This window comes from Leptinotarsa decemlineata, unplaced genomic scaffold (genome assembly GCF_025532065.1).
Source record: "Leptinotarsa decemlineata unplaced genomic scaffold, Ldec_3_MD MMD2_tig00001719_RagTag_RagTag, whole genome shotgun sequence".
In the NCBI taxonomy this organism is placed as follows: Eukaryota; Metazoa; Arthropoda; class Insecta; order Coleoptera; family Chrysomelidae; genus Leptinotarsa; species Leptinotarsa decemlineata.
In genome coordinates, this window is record NW_027412569.1 from 10,664,045 (window position 1) to 10,688,693 (window position 24,649).

At 35.8% G+C, this 24,649-nt stretch overlaps 1 protein-coding gene across 2 annotated transcripts in view; it reads left to right on the forward strand.

The window, feature by feature from the left end:
- Window positions 1–24,649, forward strand: part of LOC111515702 (uncharacterized) — a 78,600-nt gene that overhangs the window by 14,574 nt on the left and 39,377 nt on the right. Inside the window, exons 2-4 of one of the 2 annotated variants that reach the window (XM_023171912.2) lie at window positions 22,728–22,866; window positions 23,001–23,045; window positions 23,106–23,150. In XM_023171912.2, the coding sequence (XP_023027680.2) occupies window positions 22,728–22,866; window positions 23,001–23,045; window positions 23,106–23,150 (229 nt within the window). The remainder of the gene's footprint in view (window positions 1–22,727; window positions 22,867–23,000; window positions 23,046–23,105; window positions 23,151–24,649) is intronic. The other variant, XM_074176491.1, reaches the window with a different exon arrangement.

Below are 24,649 nucleotides of genomic sequence, written 5' to 3' on the forward strand. Positions count from 1 at the left end.
TGTTTATCCTTTGTGTAGATGAATGAATGAGTAAATGATAAAAATATCGACAGAATATCTCTTCATCGACAAAAATCGAACCTCAACAACTCATTCAACATTTTTTTCCATCCTCGCTTATCCAAGATGAAAACATTATATTTCTCCCCAGTGTTTCACGAACTGATTTCCTGATCCATCTCTAACGAAAACGTGTCCTGTCGAGGATCAGGATAAACGGAACCAGCCGACATTTCTAAGAAACCGCACACGGCGATCCGGAATCAGGAACTGCCAGCTTTAAAAATTAATCTGCAAAGAGTGCTTATTCGCGTCTAGCCAGGTAATAACTCACCTTGCATTTCTTTTTACACGATCCCGGTCTGACGGGAATAATATATGGACTTCGATTAAAAGCTGTGCTTCTATAAGCCGCCGGAGTCGAACGTGTGACGAATTGAGTGGAAAAAGTGTACGGAATGTTCCAATTTCCAGATGGGAGAATAAGCATAAAGAGTGAAAGCACGGGAACGGTTTTTAAGGTATGAACATTTTCTCACTTCCCGATCATCGATAATGTTGTTAATCGCATATGAAAGACTGAAAATGTTTCATTATTGTACCAATAACTTCTATTTATGTCACCAATGTTGATTGAATAAAGATATACTTGCTGGAATTCTGAAATTTCATTCAATAATTCAAAACACAGCTCAATATCGCTTCCTTCAATTATACATTATAATTATCGCATTTACTTCAACATTTCATTGTTGGTTACATCTACGTTGCTTGTCCAGACTCAGAACTGATATGTTTGTGTTCTGAGCTAATTTTAAAACTAATATGCATGATCTCTGATATATTCTAGATATATTAGATTTTCCCCTATTCAAGTTATTCCGCCCCTGAAAACTCGTCTGCTTTACTTCGATGTTATCATCTGGAAGGAACATCATCAAGTAACTTAATGACTGATGCACAATGGATGTACATCATCGCCCAGCAAGGTATCCAGTGAACATCCATTTTCATCCAATAGCTAACCACAGACTGATGAAAACACTTTTGGCTTCCAATTTATATTCATTCCAGATTACTAGAGGGCGTAGTATAGTAGGATAGTATGGTATAGTATAGTATTGTTTGAAGGTGGCTGACAATGTTTCATGGTGCATTTCATTGGTTTGGACTCTCTGATATTAACACGAAATGAAAATTAAAATTTTATTTCTGCTTGATATGATTGTCAAAGGGATATATCATACTAGACAATGGAAGTCCGAACCAATGAAATATAGTATATTATATTATATTATATTATATTATATTATATTATATTATATTATATTATATTATATTATATTATATTATATTATATTATATTATATTATATTATATTATATTATATTATATTATATTATATTATATTATATTATATTATATTATATTATATTATATCATCAGTTCCAAAAGAAACCTTTTACAAAGGTGTGTAGATCACCCAAATGAGTTATAGTGTAGTATTGGGGTATAGTTTAGTTCAGAATAGTATAGTATAGTATAGTGAGTTATACCATAGTATAGTATATATGTCCAACTATAGCTATCATGTGGATATCTATTATTTGTCCATTCAAATCATGTCCAAATATGGATATCCATGTCTATCACTATTTTTAATACACACAACGATACTACTGGTGTTTATTGATGCTCTTACATATCATTAGGCATCTGAAATAGTTGGGATGATGTACCAGAGGGGTCATGGGGCCATGGGTCTTCTTGCGATTCTGATCGATCAATCTATGGGCCGAGACATTAGCTGGACTTATGTGCTTTTGAGAACCACGGGTAGATAGCTGTTCTTGGACATCATCAGTACCGGGTTGATGGTTCTCGATTGAAGACAGACTGTGAAAAACTAAGACGAGTACTTAATAAGAGTCACTGCGTGAAAGCGAGGGAGACATAAGTAGAACCACCTATTGGTGTGACAAATTTTTTTGTCGGCGTTAGTGGTTTGACCAAACTTTGAAACCGACAACTGCATTAGCAGAAATTTGGGAAGCTATTCTGGAATGCCATCATGTTTCGAGAAATAATATAAAACCAAGAGAGGTTAATGAGTATGGCAGTACTGCTAGGCAGTACAATCAATAAATGTATATTTCACTTTTCGAATGAATGAACGACTTGTTATACTACGATTTGGCTGAATCCCGAGAAACTACTCACTTGATCAAAAACAAAAACATTTTATGCAAGGTAAACAATATAAGTTGCTGTCGTTTATTGTTAGCGAATAATTTTCCCAACACTGTTTCAAAAGTTCTAAAACAAGTTGCTACGCGAACTTTCTAGACTGAAATATGTTTCAATTATATCCACCTTTGTCTACAACATGTGCCCAAACTCGTGTATGTGGTGCAAACGCAGAAACTACAATAATTAAGGTGCTTTATGGGAAACTGGAAAACTATTTCACTGTACGTAGTCCGCGAATCCGTAAGAACAAGCTTATTACGAAAGTTTTGGCTACCGACGCGGCGTTAAGCTCGGCTATTAATTGGGAAAGTGGAAAAGTCTCAGAGGTGTTCTCGCCATTATTCTACTTCGCCGATTATAACTGTAAGATTTCTCAACGAACTAGAAAATGTCTGATTGCTTGAGCCTGAGAAGAGCATTGATATAAAATTCCACTTCCAGATTCTATCTTGTTGGAAGATTGCTCGCGTTTAAAAAGGGCAAGAACAATCTTCCAAATACCTATAGACCAGTCAAGTCGTAAATCATCGTATCCTCAAATGTTTGGAAGGCTTCAACATCTCGAGCGATCATCAATATAGCTATCGGAAACAAAGATCAACAGGCGACCATCTATTCTATGTCACCCGTATTTGGAATAACGCTATCGAGAAACAGAGTCAAAAGCTGTTGCGCTTCATATTTCTAAGGCCTTCGACCGTGTGTGTCATGAGGGTGTGCTAGTCAAACTTCGATGCTATGGCTTGTTGAATCATTTTTGTGTATGGCTCTCCAGCTTCCTGGAAGAACTTTCCCTGCAATTGGCCGTCGATGGATATATCTCGAATACTTTCACCATCAACGCTGGTGTTCCCCAGGGATCCATATTGTCTCCAACCCTCTTTTTATTGTATATCAACGACTTATTGGGAAAAGCCAAGAATCCAATATATTGCTTTGCTGACGACAGCACACTTGTCTCGCTATTCCATTTGGATTTCTGGACATCCGCTACGGAGGGACGTCTTCACCGGCAGCAGGAGGTTGCATATCTCAATGAGGATCTAGAAGTGATTTCGAAATGGGGTGGAAGTAACTAGGTTCAATTCAATGCCGCAAAAACCCAAGCATCGGTTTTCTCCGAGAAAATGAATGTCTCCGAAGTGGATATAATAATGTCAGGTCAGACAGTTCCGCTTTCTGCTCCGATAGGTTTGTTGGGGGTTAAAATGGACACCAATATGTCTTGGCACAATCATGTCGCTGGAATTGCAAAGGCTGCTTCTCAAAGGCTTGGAACACTGTCCCGAACCAGAGAGCTATAAACACCCCAGCAACTTTTGATGCTTTATAAAACTCAGATCAGACCTTCTTTGGAGTATTGTTGTCATATATGGAGCTTTGTCCACAAGCATACCCTGAAGTTGCTAGATACCATCCAGAAAAGAGTCATCCGCGTGATTGGAGACGCGGACATCACGTGCAATTTTGATAGCCTGGAACATCGAAAAAAGGTTGGAGATTTGTCTCTCATCTATAGATACTTTTACTAGAAGTTTTCAAGTGACTTGGCACATTTGATTCCAGATATCAGAAATACTCATATATATCATTATAAAAATCAGGTTATCCAATTATTTGGATGAATATAAACTTCTATCTGATAGGAAATACGGTTTCAAAAAAGGGAAAAACAACGGAAGATGTCATTATTGAGCTGACAAATCATATTTATGGAGCTTTCGATGAAAGTAGACCATGTCTTGTCATTTTCGTAGACCTTGCAAAGGCTTTTGATACCGTGAGCCACACCATTTTAATATCTACACTGGAAAAAATTGGGATAAGAGACAATTGTCTACTGTTATTTAAAAACTACCTTGAGAATCGAACACAATGTGTCAGAATGAATGAAACCCATAGTGAGTTCAAAAGAATTGAATATGGCGTGCCTCAGGGTACCGTGCTGGGGCCGATACTATTTCTAATATACATAAACAGCTTATTTTCTATTCAGAGCAAAGGAAAAATAATCAGCTTTGCAGATGATACCGCAACATTTTATAAGGGATAGTCATGGCCTACTTTGAAAGAAGATATAGAATCAGATTTTTCCCTAATCAAATCGTTCTTTGACAACAAGCTTCTAACTACCAACATAGATAAAACTTATTTCTTACCTTTTTCTAATTACGAAACAACAATGCCCAAATTTGATTCTCTATCTCACATCAACTTCCTCTTGAAAAAACTTTGTTCTTTATAAATTCCGACAGTTGAATGATATTCTTGACCTGAAACAATACAACACAGTCTTGTGGAAAGTCACGTCACTTATGGACTACTCGGATGGGGAGGTATATCTAAAAGTCACATTCATTCTCTTGAAGTCATTCAGAAACGATTTCTAAAACTGATGCTATCTAAGAGCTCGAGATATCCAAGTGAAACACTTTATAAAGAATCGGGATTACTAGATGTAAGACAATTGTTTTACAAAAACTGTAACATAAGACAACATAAACACAATAATCAGTTAGTGACACTCACCCATGACTATAGTACTAGGCATCGTAAGCAGTTCCATTGTCCTCGTGTGCATAAATCGGTGGGCCAGAAATGTCATCAATACTTGGGTCCAAAACTATACAACAGCTTACCTTTGAATATTCAACAGATACGTAATATCAACCAATTCAAAAGTAAACTAGTCAGATTTATAGAGAACTTACCTAGACAGAGTGTTCATAATTTAATTTGATCCAATAACACAAGACAAAAGATAAACAGTTGTAAATCATGAAATTTGAACCTCACACTACTAAAATATGAACTTGGCTCTTTCTGCATTCTACTCAATTCATGTTTTCATATATTTCATATTAATAATTTAGTCAATATTTGTATCTCCCTAGTTCATTAATAGCAGGGGAGCCCACGATGAAAAATGAGGATTTACTCGAGCGTCATTGAGAAATATTAGGTTGCAAAGCTCAGAATGTTATATAATATATACCTTTTCATCGGTGGGGGAAGCGGCTATAGATTTTTAAATATGTAAAAAAATACTGTTGCATGGACATACTCGAGCGCGTCAGATATTGATAGCATACATATTTTTATTAATGTTGGTATGTTAATCTGATCGTTTGCATGATGTGGGTGGTTGTACGTAAGGGTTGAAAGTGAAAAGAAAAAAAATTTAATCGAGCGCGTCAGATTTTCTAAGGGGGTGTTAAGTGCATCAAAAAAAAGCTCTCATTCAATAATCTGACGGTTTCGATCTGACGCAAACTCGCGGCCATTATTATAATGTGCAAAACATTTGCCATTTTGAAATACTCAAGCGCGTCAGATTAAGATATATAGGGTTCATCTTTATGTTTTAGTCGTGCTGTCTCATAATCTGACGATTATCTAGAGGGATTCGCTTAATCTGACACAAACAATATTATTTTTCAAATTTTGTTTCAATTTATTGAACTTCATTAATTGAAAATAATAAGTTATGTTTTTTAAGTAGAATACTTGTATTTATGAGAAAAATAATTTGAAAAAAATGCTCAAAAAAACTCAATTTTTCATAATCAATTGATTAATTGATGGAGAAAAGAGAAATGAAACTTGCTTTGTTTTTTACCACTTTTATTTTCAACTAACGTTTCTGCAGTTTCGTCCTATGAGGACATTTTCAAACTTATATATTGTAAAAGTTTGAAAATGTCCTTATATATTGTATAAGTTTGGAAATGTCCTTATAGGACGAAACTGCAGTAACGTTAGTTACAAATGAAAGTGGTAAAAACATAGAAAGTTTAATTTATCTTTTTTCATTATGATTTCCTACAACGTAGTAACGGCTACATCCATCAATTAATTGATTAAATAATCATCATCTTCATCTTCATCACGAACGAGTCTCTGTGATCAGCTGTGATGGCGTCATGGCAACAGAATTCAGAGTGGGGACGGAGTGAGAGAGTAATATATAGAGAAAAAGTGAATAGAGAATAGAGGAATAGAAACTCGGAGAGGAAAATATAGGTATCACACAGCTGCACGCATTAAATTTTATCGACGAATTTTTGTTATTTCGGCTTGCGGAAATCGTCAGATTATATATTTCTCGTTATCCTTGAATTATTTCTTTCAAAATAAAAAAAAAATTAGCTACGCTCGAGAATATCGAAATGACGTTATTTTTTTACAACTTTGCTGCCCTCCCCTTTCTTTACGTCACTCTCAAATCGTCAGATTACTGGAATATACACTTTTTAGCAGGTAATTAACTCACCCTACCTTAATCTGACGCGCTCGACTATTTTTGATGATCATTTTTTTTTACTAATCTGATCCTTTATCCCTCACAGGCGGCCTTATATATGGGGCTCATATTTGGTGGAGGTACTTAACCGGGTACAAGGTATCCCCCTGTATATTAATCTGCCGCGCTTTAGTAAATCCCGAAATCCCCGCTTGGGCTCCCCTATTACAATACCTATGTATAAATTGTAAAACTTTAATATTTGTTACCTTCACAAACAAATATGAACTTCCGTGATCTGTCTGTATGTGGTTGTTTGTTTCATAATTTTTTTGTTACCTTTGATTTTGTCTATCAATGCGGGAATGTATGACATTGATATTTTATTATATTTTATTTTCTTAGCTATTACAACAAATTGTTTTGCGTGAGTAATTGTGATTGTGTTATATGTAACATTATTTTATTTTTTGTATTTGTTAATTTAACCACACACAGGGTTGAACCCTCAGTGGATTTGCAATTTATTCATCATTACCTTCAAGATGTTAATTCTATTTTTTATGCAACATAGATGAATAAATATTATTATTATTATATCAGACTGTGGCTGCTCATCGTTTTGAGGTTCAACTCAATACACCTAGAACTTCACCTGTTTAAGAGCTATTTCATCTGGAGAACTGCCTTTATCTAGAATAAACTTCCTGAGAACGATTTTCAAATGGATTTGATCTCAAGCGATTCAAATCCAATGTGAATCGCTACTTTCGTCCAGGCACCGCTCGCGCTTTAAGGATTTTACTGTAGTGCTTGTGTTTTGTCCTTGAAAAAAAGAAACCTCGGGAGCTTCTCTCAATTTTCAAAACCAAAAAGCTTTTTCTGCCCAAAAACCAATCTCCTCTGGAACATATCCTTTCCAACTGTAACCCTAATATTGATGGAAACTTTGCATCTGCCCTATTTCATTTACAGTTTGATTAGTCAGCAAGCAACTCAATAAAAAGGCAATTGAAGTGCGCTAGTTTCGGCAATAAAAGGCTTTCCAGGCAGCTGCTGGAAAGCCTGGAAATTCTGTTGTGTTGAAATATACTTCGACTCATTTCCAACGTGTTTGTTAGTTTCGGTTTGTGAAACGATGCCATTTAAACTCACGAAAAGAAGTGATACTGTTCGTGCATAGGAATTTACTGTAAAACTTCTACTGACATGGATACTTCCAGAATACATGGTTTGATTTGCATGAAAGCAGATGAAACCTCAATGTAATGACGCACTGAATCGATATTGTTTTGTTGACAGTTTCAGATTCTACAACGAAATGGCAACATTCTGAAAGCATTGAAACTCATATGTCCCCATAAACAATATTTGGATGTAGATGTCAAGAAAATGCTGTGATTCACTAGTTTTATCTTATTCCATCCACTCTGACGCTGTTTATCATTCACGTTTAAACAAGAACGGCAGGTGTCGCATATAAAAAGTTCAAAACTCTTGTATCAGGTTAATATTAGGTATCAGAAAAAGGTCCAGAAGGTCCAAATTAGCAGATTTGAAGTTTTTGAATATGTTTAATCATAGACGATTTGTCTTATAGAATAGATATCCATAACCTGAATTTGCGTAAAAAGACAGTGCTAAACATTCCTGTACATAAAAAGGAAATATTCAAACTATATTTTTCCTATAATATCTCCTACACAATAAATTATCTCCATACATGGGAAAACAATTGACATGTTAAGTCAGAAACTGTTTTTAAAAGTAGGTTTAAACAGCATTCAGAATAACTAGGTCCGCGGCAAGAATCCTGAAAAAGGTTTCAGCTATTCATATATCTATATCTTTTTATTATCTTCTCTTTCCTTTTTTCTTTTCTTCTCTTCAAGCCCTCATTTATTTATTTTTATACATTTTCGGCATTGGTGGAAGAGCAGATTTGCGAAGCCAATTGCAATCAAATACAAATTGTTTTTATTCTTCTCTCTCTTGTATTTTGTTTTTTGTTATTTCTTGTTATTTTGATGGGCAATAAACTTATCATTAATATTATTATTATCTCATTGAAGTGAGACACCTTTACAAACTACCTGAAAATTATATTATTATAACTTTTGTTTAAAGGAAGACACATTTCTTCGTAAAAATCAAGATAAAAGATGAAATACTTTCGGTTTTGTATTCAAGTTTGGATTAGAAAGAATAACTTCCTCAAGTATTCTAACTGAGCACCCTCTGTTTTCTACATTACGTTCTAAATAATTCCGTGAATCTCGTTGCGTCTCGTAGACTTTGAATTTCAACCTTCCTTTTAAAAAATTCAGTCAAGTCAAATCGGGAGATTTGGGTGGCCATTCTATAGAACCATTCCTCTCAATCCACCTATCACTCCATTTCTATTATGCTGTTAGTACTATCAGTACTGCAGTTTCAATTGGGCACACGTAAAGTGAATAACATAATACCACTTCACCATCAGATATAGATATCAAGTGTGTAGTACCGCAGGGCTCTGTACAAAGTCCTACCCTATTTTAATGATTTGACTTCGGTACCAATATCAGAAAATTTAAGATTTTTATCCTCTCATTATGATATGAGGATCAAAACGTGTTACACTGAATAATGCATGCGGTCATGGTTACAATTAGGTTAGGTTAGGGTAGGCAATATTTGGCAGGATATTTTGGACTGCAATTTTTAATGCATTCAGATCGTTCTGAGCTACCAATACATCATTACCACTGGCATGTACGTAATGCTGTTAGTCGTGTTATCGTATTAAGATATCTTATGACGTCATTTGCATAAACTACATAGAAAAAAGGTTGGAAAGAGTGGAAATGATTTAGTTTGCCAACTTACTTTCGATTGTTCAGAAAATATTCAAATTTCAAATGATGGTTTGATATTGTCAAACAGCAAAAGTTATATTTTTAGTTCTGTTTCAAATCTGATGATTTGGGAGACTCATCAGTCAATAACAAGTGATTTTTTATAATTGAATTGCTTGATTGTTTTGTCCTTCAGTACAACTGATTGAACTTACACATTATAAATGAAACTCGAATATACATGCGTATTCAATAGACTAATTACCAATTTTCACATGGGAAAACAGATTCAATAGAGAAAAATAATTCAATTTCATTTGTTTAACCAGTAAATTTTCCGAACATTCAAATCTATTAATATCCAAGCATTCCAAACCTTCCAAATGTAATATGTCAGAGTCTTGGTCAGAAAATTTCAGAAGATGATTTGCAAATATAGAATTGGTCTTCAGGTTAAAATAGCTACTCTTATGTTCTTTTATTCATTGGGAAAATGTCCTTCCCGTTTGACCAACATGGCTTTTTGGGCAAAAACCACAATTCAACTTCTATACTCCATCACAAATTCCACCACTTTTGTGATGCACTGTTTGGAACATTTGGTTCCAAAGATGTACTTTAATCTTCTTCTTGAAGATGATCTCTTGGTGGTTGAAACACGTGTCGAGGTATTGAAAATAACGGTTCGGTGTTGGGATAGAACTACAGTAATATTCTACCACTCTAATGATCAAGTGATTTGCCTACTGGCTTAACTGAAGTCATTTGCAATGTTTTCATTATTAATCATACCTGTCAAAAGTAATGACGAAGACAAATTTGTACGACTCTAGCAGAATCAAGTAGGTCCGTCATTTTGATTCCATTTTCAGTAAAAAGTGATCTACTATCGCGGAACATGAACGATTAAGCGACCTGGATTCTGCGAAAGATTTTCCATGAAATTAATTAACGTCGCCAAAACTGCAGACTTTGCCACACAGTTCACAACCGAGTCTGAAATGAAAAATACCCGCAATGTGTATCCCAATTAAAATAAGACAAAGGGGTGAGTTCATTAATTTCCAGTAGAAGTTTATTCCTGAACCGGGAATTATGTGATTAATCAACTGATTTTGTATTATCTCACGCAGTCATTGTATATGTAGCGAATTTCTTTCAGCAGTATGCGACTGGCTGGTGAACTTGTGAATCCTGAGCATAATGGAACCAGATGATACATTGCTGGAATGAAGCGTACAACGAAAATTAATGTTTGAGTGTTGATAGTATGTGTGGTCGAGTTTTTTTCTTCTTTAAATTAATATTCATTCAGCTGCCTTTGCTCACGTTTTTTTGAGACTGTGTAAACTGATGATAGGGATGGAAGTGAGGGATATGAATACTGGCATTCTAGCGGAGCTTCATTCTACAACTCCCCTGGAGATTATTAAATTGATTGCCAGGGTACTGGAAGCAAAGTGTATACTTTGTTATAATGAAGACTGTGAAAATTAGGAAGATAAAACCACATCATTATTTATACGTCTGAGAATGAGAATTCGTTGTGGAATTCCTTCTTCATTGTGAAGGTGATGAAAGGTTTCACGCTATTGATGTGCACAAGAAAGGTATCTAGTTCGTTATTCCCACAGTTCCATATTATGAAGGTGTCGTCAACGTATTTCAACCAGACTTGGGGCTTCTTATAGTCTTCTTCAATGGCCAGAGTTTCAAACCACTCCATATATTTGTTGGCTATAACTGGTGAAAGTGGCGATCCCATTGGCAGTCCCTCATTTTGCGTAAAGAATTCGTCCTTCAGTTGGAAATAGCAGATCCGCACACAGCATCCTAGTGAGTCCATGATTACCTCTATAGGTGAGTTTGTTCTATCTTCCAGGTCCTCGTTTTCGGATAGCTTCCTCTGTATGATTTGAAGCAAAGACTTCGACAGGAAAGTTGATGTGAAGACTTTCAATGTTGAAACTGATCAATTGACCTTTCACAGTGACTTCGATTACCTCTAGTAATTCGACCAAATGCTTCGAATGCCTTGGGGTATAATTAGTGATTAGCCCTCACTTTTTCCGAATGACCTACATAAAACATCGCCCTACGCAATCCCTTGCTGTCATTCATATAAATTCCCGCCGAATTCAATATACCCTGACACGGGTTCCCGAATGGGAAACCCTGCAATATCAATAAATATGCCTTTCCGAAAGTAACCGCGGAATTTATCTCTATGTTTCAAATTGACCATGCCATAAACTTGCCCTTCCATCGTGCAAGGACGCGTTCCTGGAGGTTGGGAAATAACCGCGATTTCCGGATCCTTGCTATCGGGATGGGACTGAACCGTTGACCAGATTACATGAGGGATTACATTCGGACCGAGCGGTTTATAGAAATGGATCTAAGACGGTTTAAGTGATTCGTGTATTTGGTCGGGGTGGAATGGGAAGGAAATTCGATTCATTCGAAGAAGAAAATGAAAAAAGCGATGGGGGTGTTAGGGAGTGAGGAGCTTATACTAGAAAGGTTATATCAACAGTTGTTTCATTTCTGTTAAAAATGACAATTTTGGTAATTAAATCATTGATGCACTGAAATTGTCATTATTGAATACAATTCAATTCAGTTTATTGTCCCAATAAACAATAAATGCTTATAGTTAGGGACAATAGCTAACTACAAAGTTTAATAAAATAACAGAAATGAGATATTCTACAATGAAATATCTTGGATAAATATAAAAATGTAAAGTGTACGAGAAGGAGCACGATGCTTCCCCATTGGCTCAGAACCCTTTTGTGGTACAGCAAAAGCGCTGCGAAAAAATTGAAACAGCAACTGGAAGGAAAAACAATCTCAAAAATGGTGGAATAAGGCGCCGGGTATGAGACAGGCCAGAGAGTTCATTAAAGAGCCATTGCTAAAATTCACGGAGTACCTACTAAGTCTGAATATACGATCAACTAGAGTTCTAGTCGGGCTATTGACGGGACACTGTAGACTCATCAAACACATGAACAACATCGGACTGGCAGACTATGCAGGCTTTGCCAAGAGGATGAGGAAACCTCCGTACACGAAGGTCTGTCATGGATAAGGTTTCCAACATTAGGAGAGGAAAAACCACAACCCTCTCAATATATGGGGAACTTGAGGTCTGGCCTACGGAATCTAGTTACAAGGACGGGAGTAGACAAGGAACTCTAGCATACATGAGGGCACACACAATAGACCTGCAAAGGTCGCAGTGTAGTGGCTGTTCAGCATAGAAGCCCCATATTAATCTAATCTCTAATCTAATCTAAACTGAGTTCGAATTAAATCAATGAAGTTACGTACAGCCCCATCTGGCCGCGAATAGATCAAGCAATAATGTCGATAATTTTATCAAATACAGATCCCGAGCTTAAGAGTTATAAACAAACATACATACATATAGGTGAAGCTAATGTATAGTGTGTAAAAGAAGTCACAATAAAGCAGTCAAATAATGAAATTGGTTACAGAAAGTATATATTGAAAACGAATTCAAGTGTAATAGAAATGAAATGCAAGCCATGAAATTCCACTAATTACATTTTTTTTTCAATTGATACTTAAATTTTGTAATGAAATGATGCTTCTTTATTTTTTCTGGAATTGAATTATATATAATGATCCCATCATGATATATCAATTTTATTTCAAAATTTGTTTGTGTCCTAATTTTTGACAGTAATTTGTTCAGTCTTGTGGCATTAATTCAATAAAGCATGAACGATATGTCTATCACATGTGTCTGACCTGTATCTGTATCTGTAGAGTAGGGAGGGGGAGTGTAGGCCCACAGCACTTGTGATGTGAATGTTACACTGTTACACATGTAATCAGCGATAAGCGAAATCTTTGGGGGCAACTAAAGTTGAGCATACATCGTGTCGCGGATTACATCATCAGGAATATCTAGTCATTCCTTAGGCTGCCACTCATTATTGAGCTAATTAAGGCTTCTCAGGGAAGCGCTTGAGGTATTAATCTCCAAAAACAGGGTAGAAGGGCTGATTTCGTCGACCAAGTCCAAGCATGGGAGCAAATAATGTTCTGCGAACCTCCCGTTATCCTCATATTGCATCTGACAAGGCTTTGGAGTTTGAACTCGACTTGAAAATTGATTCGATATTGGTATTGTAACGAATTAAAGAATTACCTGTCTTGAACAAATTTATTTTCAACAATATTTCACTATCACAACAAATTTATATGCAACACTTAGCAACTAAAGCTTAATTTATCTTCACTGTTAGAATTCTTTCTTTAAACGCACGATTCACTTTCTAGGTACAGACTCCCTCTATGGACGGGAAGCAGGGCTTATATACCGCTAACGATCTTTCTAGATTTATCTAGAGTAGTATTTTCCCGGCCAACCAACTGTCGAAAGCGCTCGCAGATAATTTATAGAAGATATAAAGATATATATATATATATATATATATATATATATATATATATATATATATATATATATATATATTTAAATATATAAGGAATAACATCGGCCCAATCATACGATTGAAAGTATATTGCTTTCAATTCAAACAATCAAACGCTTTTGAAATGACACAAAACTGGATGAACCCCCGTTGCTTGGTTGAGAATATCATGAGTGAATCTTCTGAATATATTTTTATGGCTCTTTTCAAAGAAGTAATTGATGAAATTGTTCAAAAACTGATCGATTGTGAAGTATCACCTCTCCTGCAGAGGAAAATCACAATATTGAATTTGGAAAACTTTCATTTCATTTCATGGGGGATGATGGACCTTTTCTGTATCTACTGAAGACGCCAATTTGATTGGTGAAACGCGCGTCGAGAAAAGTATTGCAGTTCTGCTGATTGGTAAAAGTGCTTGTTCTTGGATTTACTCTACGCCTGAGTTTCCAGTTCAACTTTCTTCACTTATTTATTAGTTGATTCAATAACTCTGGAATGAAGATTTTCTAATATTTTTATGGATGTATCGACAATGCCTACAGATTTTTTCACTTTTATTTGCTTGGATAATTTCTATGGGCTACTCAATTATTTTCTAATATCGATCATGAGACAGATCATCCCCAGCAATTGTCAGAAAGGATTCAGTTCCTACTAAATGAATACATCAATGAAGAAAGACATCTGTAGAGTAACTAACATCCATCTTCAACTCCAAATTCTAAACAAATAAATCGGAACTTCCCTTGTGGAACTCCTGTATAAAGTACGGAGGAATCAAATGATATCCACGATTCCCAGTGTGCGACTCAACCCACAATTATTATTATTCCAGTTTCGTTACCAAGTCGGCCCTAAGCTAACCTTCTCATAATTCTGAATTCTCCCCTTGGCGTCACGCGCTCACACGCCTAATCGAAAACAAACAACTGTCGCGGGAAATTCACTCTTTCCATGTCGAGAAGTTTCCGGGAGGATCTCCATCGCCTCCATCCAAGAGTCTGACTTTTCAATAAAAGCTTCGGCACGATGAGTCTACTTCTTTATTAATTGTCCCGGAAAAACTACCTTTTCAACCGAATGGATGTAACAATCAAATGCAAAAGACAATGTTTCAGTTTTCCTGGATATGTTTCTGAGACGTGACCCCATTTGGAATTTTGCATATCAATGCTCTGCATCTTAATAGAATTTCCCGGCTGTGAGAATATCGTTATGAACTTCGATTCACAACTTTTCCATGTAATCTTTTTTCCTCTGTGATCCTTTATGTTGATCATTAATAATAGTAAGAGGTTTAAAGTGGCGTAATTCTGGAAATCTTCTAACCTAGTTTTGACACGAAGCTACAAGTTTTCTGCTGGAGTTATGGAACAGAAGCGAAGTGCTTCTCATTAAGAGTGTTGGGAAATATTGTTCAGGCAAGAGAAATATTTTCCACATGGAGTAATAGGGAAAGTTATCTTCATCATGACATATGACACAGGGTTCAAACAAATGAAGATTTTTTTCTGTATCCATTTGGAAAAATTCCAAACTTCACAAATGAAATAAAAACTGCATGTAAGTTTAACTGGTCCTGATCTTTCATTGAGAAACATTTTGGATAAACGATTGTTATCATCCCTGATTGGTTCGAACCTTTGCTGGGTTGCTGGTGGTGGAATGACGATCGTAGTTGTATTTTAGTCTATGTCTGGCCATCTTGAGTTCTTGATACTTCAACAGAACGTGGTATCAAATTGAAATTGTTGGAATGCATATAGATCTTAGTGGCCTCCTAGCCAGTCTCCTGATATGGTCGGTGACTGACTCCACTTCTGCCAGATCTAACAGATTGTTCAATGAAATGTATCTGTCACTGTTAGTGCAAATACGGAGCACCTTATTCTGCATTCTCTCGAGTCTCATTAAAGGGGACTTCTTGAGACTGCAGAACACAGTACTCGCGTACAACATAGCCGGCCTAATTATTTGTTTATAAATAAGCAACTTTTTGTCAACACTGAGCTTAGAGTTCCGTGCAATGAGCGGATACGTGCGTTTTATCGCCGCACCCGCTCGTTGGATCGCCATACTCAAGTGTTCCTGGAAGTTCAGGCGCTTATCCAGGATCACTCCCAGATATCTCACACTCTTCTGCTCGTCAATGCACTTATCCTTAACTCGCAACTTCCTGAAGATCTTCACATTCGTGAATTTCTCCGTCCACTCTTACACGAAAAGTTCGGTTGCTCAAGTAGGATTCTAGAATCCTAATCACGAATAAAGGCATGCCTGCCGACCACATTTTGGCGACAAACCCTTCTATCCAAACTTTATCGAAAGCTTTCTTGATATCTAACAGGACCATAACTGTATTCTTCCCCTGGTTGAAGGACTCCCTCACCCCGTGAACAACCCGGACCAGTTGCGATGTCGTATTCCGACCTCGCCGGAACCCGAATTGCTCCTCGGGGATGAGTTTCATCCTATCGTCCAGGCGGAGAAGTCTGCTTAGGATGATTTTATCAATAACCTTCGCGACCGAACTGAGAAGCGAGATCGGTCGGTAGCTATCAATACGTGTTTTGATTTTTCCTGGTTTCGGAACGGGCACTACCACCGCATGTTTCAGACAATCTGGGTAATGCTGGTGCTGTAGGTTGAGTTGCATTCTCAGAAGACCAATATAAAATTTTTAGTTTTGTATAAAAACATTGAAACAATTGTTGATAACTGAAGTTGAGTAAGTAATTTTGAAAAAGTAATATTTGAGTAGATATTCGAAATGTGTGAAAATATTGTTCCAACTTTATTCAGAATAATAATGATGAGGACTGGTGAATGTTATTATGAATTGGATGAACTGAAAAGATTGTCCTTTCTCTAACTGTTTGAAGTTTTCCATTACACAATTTCTATATTTTTCTAAGAGAACATACTTATAACGTATATCCGTATTTCTACTCAAGACTTCATAGAAATCCCTGTCCTAAAATATATCTGGTATTTTCCAAATAGTGCTTCAGGAAAGTTTCACCCGACTTCAATTTGTAACTTTATCTTTATAGACGTTTGTAATTTGATATCAACATACCATCTCATAACCCCCGTTAATAAACACATTATGACTCAATAAATCCAGAGAATCGTGCTTGAGTGTGGGCAATTTATTTCAGAATTTAAGAGAAAATAATTATTATATCTTCCATCTTCGCTCATGAAATAGAGTTATATTGTACCATAAGAGGTATGGATGAGTTAAAACTCGGATTGGATCGAAGAAATATTGAACATTCGCTTGTTTCCCTTTTCATGAACTCAATTTTACATTATCCTCTGATACAGATGAAAACTCTGGAAGATATCTTTATAGAAGAATATCGGGCGTGTAATTTTCTTATCAAACTATAGTATTGAGATATTTTTTTCAGGTTTGGAATATTACTTATCAGTGAAAAAGTATTGAATATTTCCAAAATTTTGTCCGTTTTCATGACTCTACTTTGAACTGTATTATCTCAGTGATTACTCATTCAATGTAATCGAAATAAGCGCCTTCTGAATCAGTGCACTTTTGCTCATAGCATAAAAACTGTGTGCCTGGGATTCGATGAGTCGATGAAGGCCGTTTTTACCTGATTTTGGCAAAAACAAAGAAGAACAACCTCGAAGCGTCGATCGTTGAAATCGTAGGGCAACCACTTTTCTAGCTTTTTGACCTTTCCAATACGTTTTGAACCATCAAAAACTACGTGGGAACTAACGCGTAGTTCTTCCGCATCTAAGGCATCGTTCGTGATAGGTTAATCTTCACTAGGGTCTTTAAATCCTCGCCCTAGATTACTGTAGGTCGATCACTTCCGAAACAAAATTTCGCAAACGATATCAGTGATCGAAGTATAGAGTACTAAAATCTCTATTGATCGATAAACAGTGTGTCTCACTTTTCTTGGAAAAACCCCCGTTACTTCCGTAATTATCAAGATAGAATGATAAAACTCGCAGGCTTGATGAAAATGCTGAAAATACATTTAACGGGTAAATGCTGTTGGCCAAGTCATATACAATGCCCGCCAGTCGCGATAAGAGAACCCATTTTTAGATTCGTGATTGGGACCCCCAAACTACTACAGATACACCTCTTTCCTGGTAAAAATTCAGCTCTGAAAAATCCAAATTTATGTCACTTTTCATGGAAGCACCCCCGTAATTATTGAGGAGTGATGGGACGGCTCAGTAGTGTTGCTGTGGAACTGCCGACAACAAACTTTGAAATATAATTCAACACCAATCAGAAATCTCAATTATTTTAAATTAAAATTGAATTTGATTTTTTCTTGACGTTTCGTACATTGACATAAATTCGTTCATCACAATAAGTAACACAATAAGTAGAGAATTCCCATTCACATCCTTGGGGTTTTAGTGGGTTTTCTTGATGTTTATTACCCATATCTAGGACATTCCATTTAACTGATTGTTTTTCTTTTTTTGTATTCTATCTGAAATTGCATATGATGTATTGGAAACTCTTTCTATTGCTGATAAAATAAACATATAGTAAGATGATTTCAATTCCAAAAAGTCATTTGGGTTAACAATCTATTACCCAATGTTCACTCATGTTTCGTAATCATTTTAAAATATTTAACAAAGAACAAGATATTGTTCATATTTGTGTGTTTCACTTGTCATATATTTTTTCTATAATCACTAACATTTGAGACGGAAATATGTGATTTTTATCGAGAAATTGTCTACTTCATTACCCAGAAAAAAATATATTTTTTCCCAAAAAAACATTTTCAGTGGATATTTCCGTTGGTGGAATTGATTTATTTCCGAACTGGGAGCCCCATAAGCTAATGCTCAGATTTTATTATTATTCTCCATCAGAAGTATTGGTTCAGGGGAAAAGTGTTTTTAGTATATCCTTCAATTCCGGCAAATCCACGTCAACAATTATGGAAGATACGGTGTTGCTTCCAAGAAAATTGAGACATATTTGGATTTTCCAGGGCTGAATTTTTTTCAGAAAAAAGGAGTACCTGTGTTATTTGGAGATTCCTATCACGAATTTGCCCCCTAGTATGATTTACCGTAAAAATGGGTTCTTTCATCGCGACTGACGGACAGTGTATATCACTTAGGCCATCATCATTTAGCCGGTAAGAGTATTTTTAGCATTTTCATCATTCCATCTTGATAATTACTGAAGTTACGGGGGTGCTTCTATGAAAAGTGAGACACACTGTATACCATGACACAGTAGAATACACAGTTATTTAGATGTAGAGCTACAAAAACGCATGACATTGAAACGGACAACATTTTTGAAACAACCTTATATTATTAATCATAACATAATCTATGAGTATTCAATCGTGAGTGGTTATCAATAGAAATTTATGAGTATTTAACCTTATATTCAGGTAGTGTGAATTGGTTTTCTATCCAGACCAAACAATTGTTTTAGTATATTAGCTTGGTATGTTTCAATGAAAGCTTTCTTTCAAAAATATTCATTTCATTCTTGAATTTCGATAATGACTCATTAATTCGGGTTTTTGAATTTCTCAAAAATCAATTCGTATTCTCACCGGCTCCCACTTTTTTGTTCCTCATGAATCCATCCAATTTATTCAAACACCCCATAAATAGCCATGCATCGCCCTTGCTTTCATCAGTGTTTCGGAAACTTCCACAATATCCCACAAAGAAAAGAAATACAATGTCATCATTTGTAATGCAGAGAAGATATTACTTGCGAAAGCGTATCATCAGCGTCAGTTGCTTCCACTTTTATAAACTTCCCTGAAGTAGTTTGTTTTTGTATATGCCGCTTTTAGTCTGGTTCACGAATGCAATTTCACAAGATTCGGATTTGCTTTCACAGAAAATTTGGATGTAGGTACCATTTGATTCAAAAAATTCTCTTAAAGTAATTTACGATTCGAGCCATGTTGTGCAAATAAATAATTGTTTTTTTTGCGAACACCTCTGATACCGTTGAAAATATTCAAACTTTAAAAAGCAGATTTTCCCGTCGTGGTATTGGGAAAGATCGTCAATGAACTCCCACCAGTATTTTGCAGACTTTTCAACCTGTCTTACAAAGAAGGGGTTTTCCATCTTGTTGAAAGAAAGCCTATTCCCGAAAAGGGCAAGAAAAAACTTCCAATTAACTATAGACCAGTCGCTTTGATATCAGTGATCATGGAGAAAGCCGTAAACCATTATATCCTTGAATATTTGGAAGGCTTCAACATCTTGAGCGGTCATTAATATGGTTTTAGGAAACAAAGATCAACTGGCAACCTTCTATTGCATGTCACCGATATTTGGAAAAACCCAATCGAGAAACATGGGGAATCAGGAGCTGTTGCACTTGATATTTCTAAGACCTTTGACCGTGTGGGGCATGAGGGTTTGCTGGCCAAACTTCGATGCTATGACTTGTCGGATCATTTTTGTGTTCTGACTCTCCAGCTTCCTGAAATAATTTTCCCTGCAAGTGGCTGAAGGTAGATAATTCTCGAATGCTTCAACCATCAACGCTGGTGATCCCCAGGAATCCATATTGTCTCCAACCCTCTTTTTATTGTACATCAATGAGAAAACTAGCGACAGCACACTTGTCTCGTTATTCCATTTGGATTTCAAAACATCGAATGCGGATACACATCTTCACCGGCAGCAGGAGATTGCATATCTCAATGAGGATCTAGAGTTGATTTCGAATTAGGGTGAAAATAACCAGGTTCGCGTCAATGCCACAAAAACCCAGGCAGCGGTTTCCTCCAACAAGATAAACGTCTCCAAACCGGATATAATAATGTTAGGGCAGACAATTTCGCGTTCTGCTTCGATAAGTGTGCTAGGGGTTGAAATGGATACCAATATCTCTGGGCATCTTCTTCGGAGAATTGTTGTTATGTTTGGAGCTGCGCCTCTAAGCATACCCTGAAGCTGCTGGATCTTATCCATAATTAAATATCTCTCAAACCATTCGTTTTTGCTGGAACTGATTGTTCATTTTGACTCAAGTTTCATCTATTTGCCTTGCAGTGGAAGCTGAAGAGAAAAACAGAGGACGATTCTCATTTTGTGATACAAATCTCAAGGCTTGACTTTTGGTATTCGTGGATTGAATCTTCTATCGATTCTATAGATGATAAGACAGATGATAAGAAAATATATCATCGCCTCTTCATAACTTGGCTGGAATTGTAGATCACTCAAATCGAATGACACCTTGATCATGATTTTCTGTGGAGGTTCCTCAAATTGTGGACTGGACTATCGTCTAGTTGATGTAGTCTCATTTTTATATGAGGGTTCACTCGAATTTATCTTTTGATATGTCTGAATTTGCTTTGCAGTGACTGTTTTTTGTGTTTTCCCTTCATGGTAATCTACGATTTTCATGGGAAAATATCGTTGAAATGTAGGAGAACAGCAGAGATACGTAAAGTTAAAGATAAAAACGAAAATTGGAAGTATGGAACAAATTCCTAGGAGTTTTTGTAAGGGTCACGTATCAAGGCATTTCTGGAAAAAAATAACACATATAACGATACAGTTTGATATGTATTTGCCGGGAAAGTAGTTGTTTTCCGGCAGGCATTTTCCACTCGGTGAGTTTTCAGTAAAAGCTGATAATGAATTGATATGCTGCTTCACGGACATACAGTAGAGATTATCACATCTCTATAGAAGCATTGGGTGTTATAAAACACTAAGACACTGAGCGAATTTCGTTGTATACAGTACTATTTATTATCTTGGGAACGAAATCCTCTCCAGGCAATCATTTCAGCATTTCTAATTGTATTGTAAAACGGTTCTTTTGTTTGCTCGAGACTGCTGCCAACCCGAATACAAGAATCCGGAAAAGATCTACCGAAAGCCGGGTCTGTCAATTTATTTAATTTGACTTTGCGAGAGTTTTTGGCTTCTTCAGGGGATTGTCGTTGGAGTTTATCAGAGACCCAGAAAAGTCACAATCCGAATAGATTTTTCTGTTGATGTTGAAGGTATTATTCCGTGTGATTATATCCTGAAAGGCTTTTCTGTTGAGGATGAGGAAATGAATTAAAGGGGGAATATTTTTCTTGGGAAAAACGTTTTTTGGCATTCTACTTCTATTTGTACATCATTGAACTGTTGGAAACTCACAAAGGAATGTTTTGAGTACATATTGAATCGGGAAAAGTGATTTTCATGTAGTTCAATGTTCATAGGAAGGTAATTGTTTCAGAAGGATTTTTTCCTTTCATGTAATTCGATATTCATGTGAGAAAAGCCGTTTAAAAAAAGTTTTTTCTGTCAACTTCTACCTGAAAGAAACTGCTCATGATCTACACATCTTTAAAGATATTTTTATTGTAGTTTCTTTGTAAGTTTTTCACTTTTTTGTTCGATAAGGGATTAGTAAAAAAGCCATATTGGATTACTTCTATTTTCAAACTTGTTTTGTTGGTGTTTCTGATGCAGAGATGTTCTTCTCAGAATTCAAAAAAATATATGGTTGAAATTAATTTTTTCATACTTCAATCACTATGATAACTTCCATTGCAATTGGCTAGCTTAATTTAATTGAACTCAATAATTTTTTCTCTCAGTATTCTTGTTGCATTTTAATACTATTACTTTCCTATTTCAACTATGTTTTGATGACTTCAGTAGAATATACCCCCGAAAATTCATTTGATTCGTCATGAATTTCATTTATTTCAGTCAATTCAAAATGGAACTGGAATAGAAACCTCTTTAAAATCTGTTTTCGTTAACCAGCTGTCACTCCCTACGAACGACAACCCTCAGAAGTAGAAACTTGTGCGAGCTAAGGATTAACGAGGCCTTACATGTTAATGTGTGATTCCTAATATAAGTTGGACGATCGCAAGTGAAAAGGTTCTCTAGTTATTTTTTTTTCAGGAAAAAGCCTTAGAGGGTTACTGCCAGAAGGTCCAAGAATTCTGCCCCAAAGTGCCTGGACCACAAGGCCCACCAGGACCAAAGGGTGAAACAGGCCATATAGGAATGAGGGGTTTTCCAGGCATTCCTGGGGATATGGGTAAGATCACAGACAATTTTCATACTTCCTGGTGAGCTAGAACCGAAAACTTTTTTGATATCTACTTTATGAAAACCCTCACAGAAATATATTCTATTTATGTATCAGTTTTTTCATTTCATTTTGATTTTTAGGAAATAGAGGTTTTCCTGGACATACAGGCCCTGTTGGTCCAAAAGGTCTGTTTAATTATTCTTGGTTTCATTTTTCAATAACTTGAGTTCGTGTAATTTTTATAGGAGTACCTGGTTCAAAGGGTCAGAAGGGAGATAAAGGCATGCGAGGTTTGTGTTTTTTTAACGGTGTTGGGTTTTTCATTCAAATCTATCATTTCCATGGAATAAACTCTTCTCAGTCATCTTTCATTAATATTTTTTTTAATATTAGCTTGAAATAAAATGCTACTCAAGCCTTGGTTCTGTCATTCATAACCTGTAGATGCTACTTCAACAATTGTTGATAACAAGAAAGACTACAAACTGTTGAAAACAATCAAAAGAATATTGAAAATAATGGTTACACATAAAAACAAAACAAATATTTCACATCATATATCATTTTAGAAACAAACATACTGTTCAAAAATTGTTTGCTCGTTAGTAATCAGTTTCGTAGAAATAGTTTTCAATGGAAATGATGATAATAGTAACCGCAGTGCTCACACATTTTTCTGACATTCTAAAACGTAATTCAATTCAATTAAAATATACTTAATTGTCTGAAGAATAAATTCTTATTGACAAAGCCTTGTGCTAAATATAAATAACAAATACATGAAATCACAAAAGTAAAATCACTTAAAGTAAGTGACAACATGAACTGAAAAGAGACATCTAAATAACAATAACCTAATACAAACGTTCAGGATATACGAACATGGTCAATAAAATCAAATAAATCAATTCAAACTGAATTGAATTGAATCAAATCAATAAAATACCATAGATATTACAGTTAGTCTTCTCAATTAAAATTATCATCGTAGAATTCTGCTAAGCTATAATAAGGTCTCACAAAAAGCATGTCTTTCAACTTTTTCTTAAGAGCTCTAAAGTCATTTACGGTTCATATAGCTTGAGGAAGGTGGTTGAACATTTTGAGACCGTTGTAAATAATGGAATTTTTAACTAAGGTGGAAGAAGGCAGCGGTAATTTAAAGCTGAATCTTTGCCTGGTTTGATACATTGGCGCGTCCAAGTTGTTAAACAATACCCAATTTCTGAAGAGAAGGCAGATTGTCTCATATATAAATAAGGAGACCACAGTTGGGATTCTGTTAGAGTAAAAAAAAAAGCCGACAAGAGTCCCTAGGCCTTTGCATATGCATCGTATTGCACGTTTTTGTATTAGTAATACTGATTGAAGGCATGTGGTAGAACACACACCCCAAAAGCAAATACCACAACGAAAATGGGATTCAAAAAAGGAATGATAAACCATTCTCGCTTCTGCAGATCCTAGCTCAAATGCAGTTACTCGTAATGCATAACATCCAGAGGATAGCTTCGATTTTAAAGTATCTACATGTTTGTTGAATTTAAAATTACTGTCAATGAAGAAGCCAAGGAATTTAGAAGTTGTACGTTGTCAATTTGAATATTATTTGGATGTACGGCTGGAATCTGGCAACGATAGGACACTTCTTTTGTTTTCGATAAATTCAAGCTCAAGAGATTTGAGTCAAACCAGTCTTTCACTTTCGTGAAATAACATTCTCAATAACTTCATACAACGTATGGTTTTTAGGAGCATGGCATAAAATTGTAGTATCATCAGCAAATGA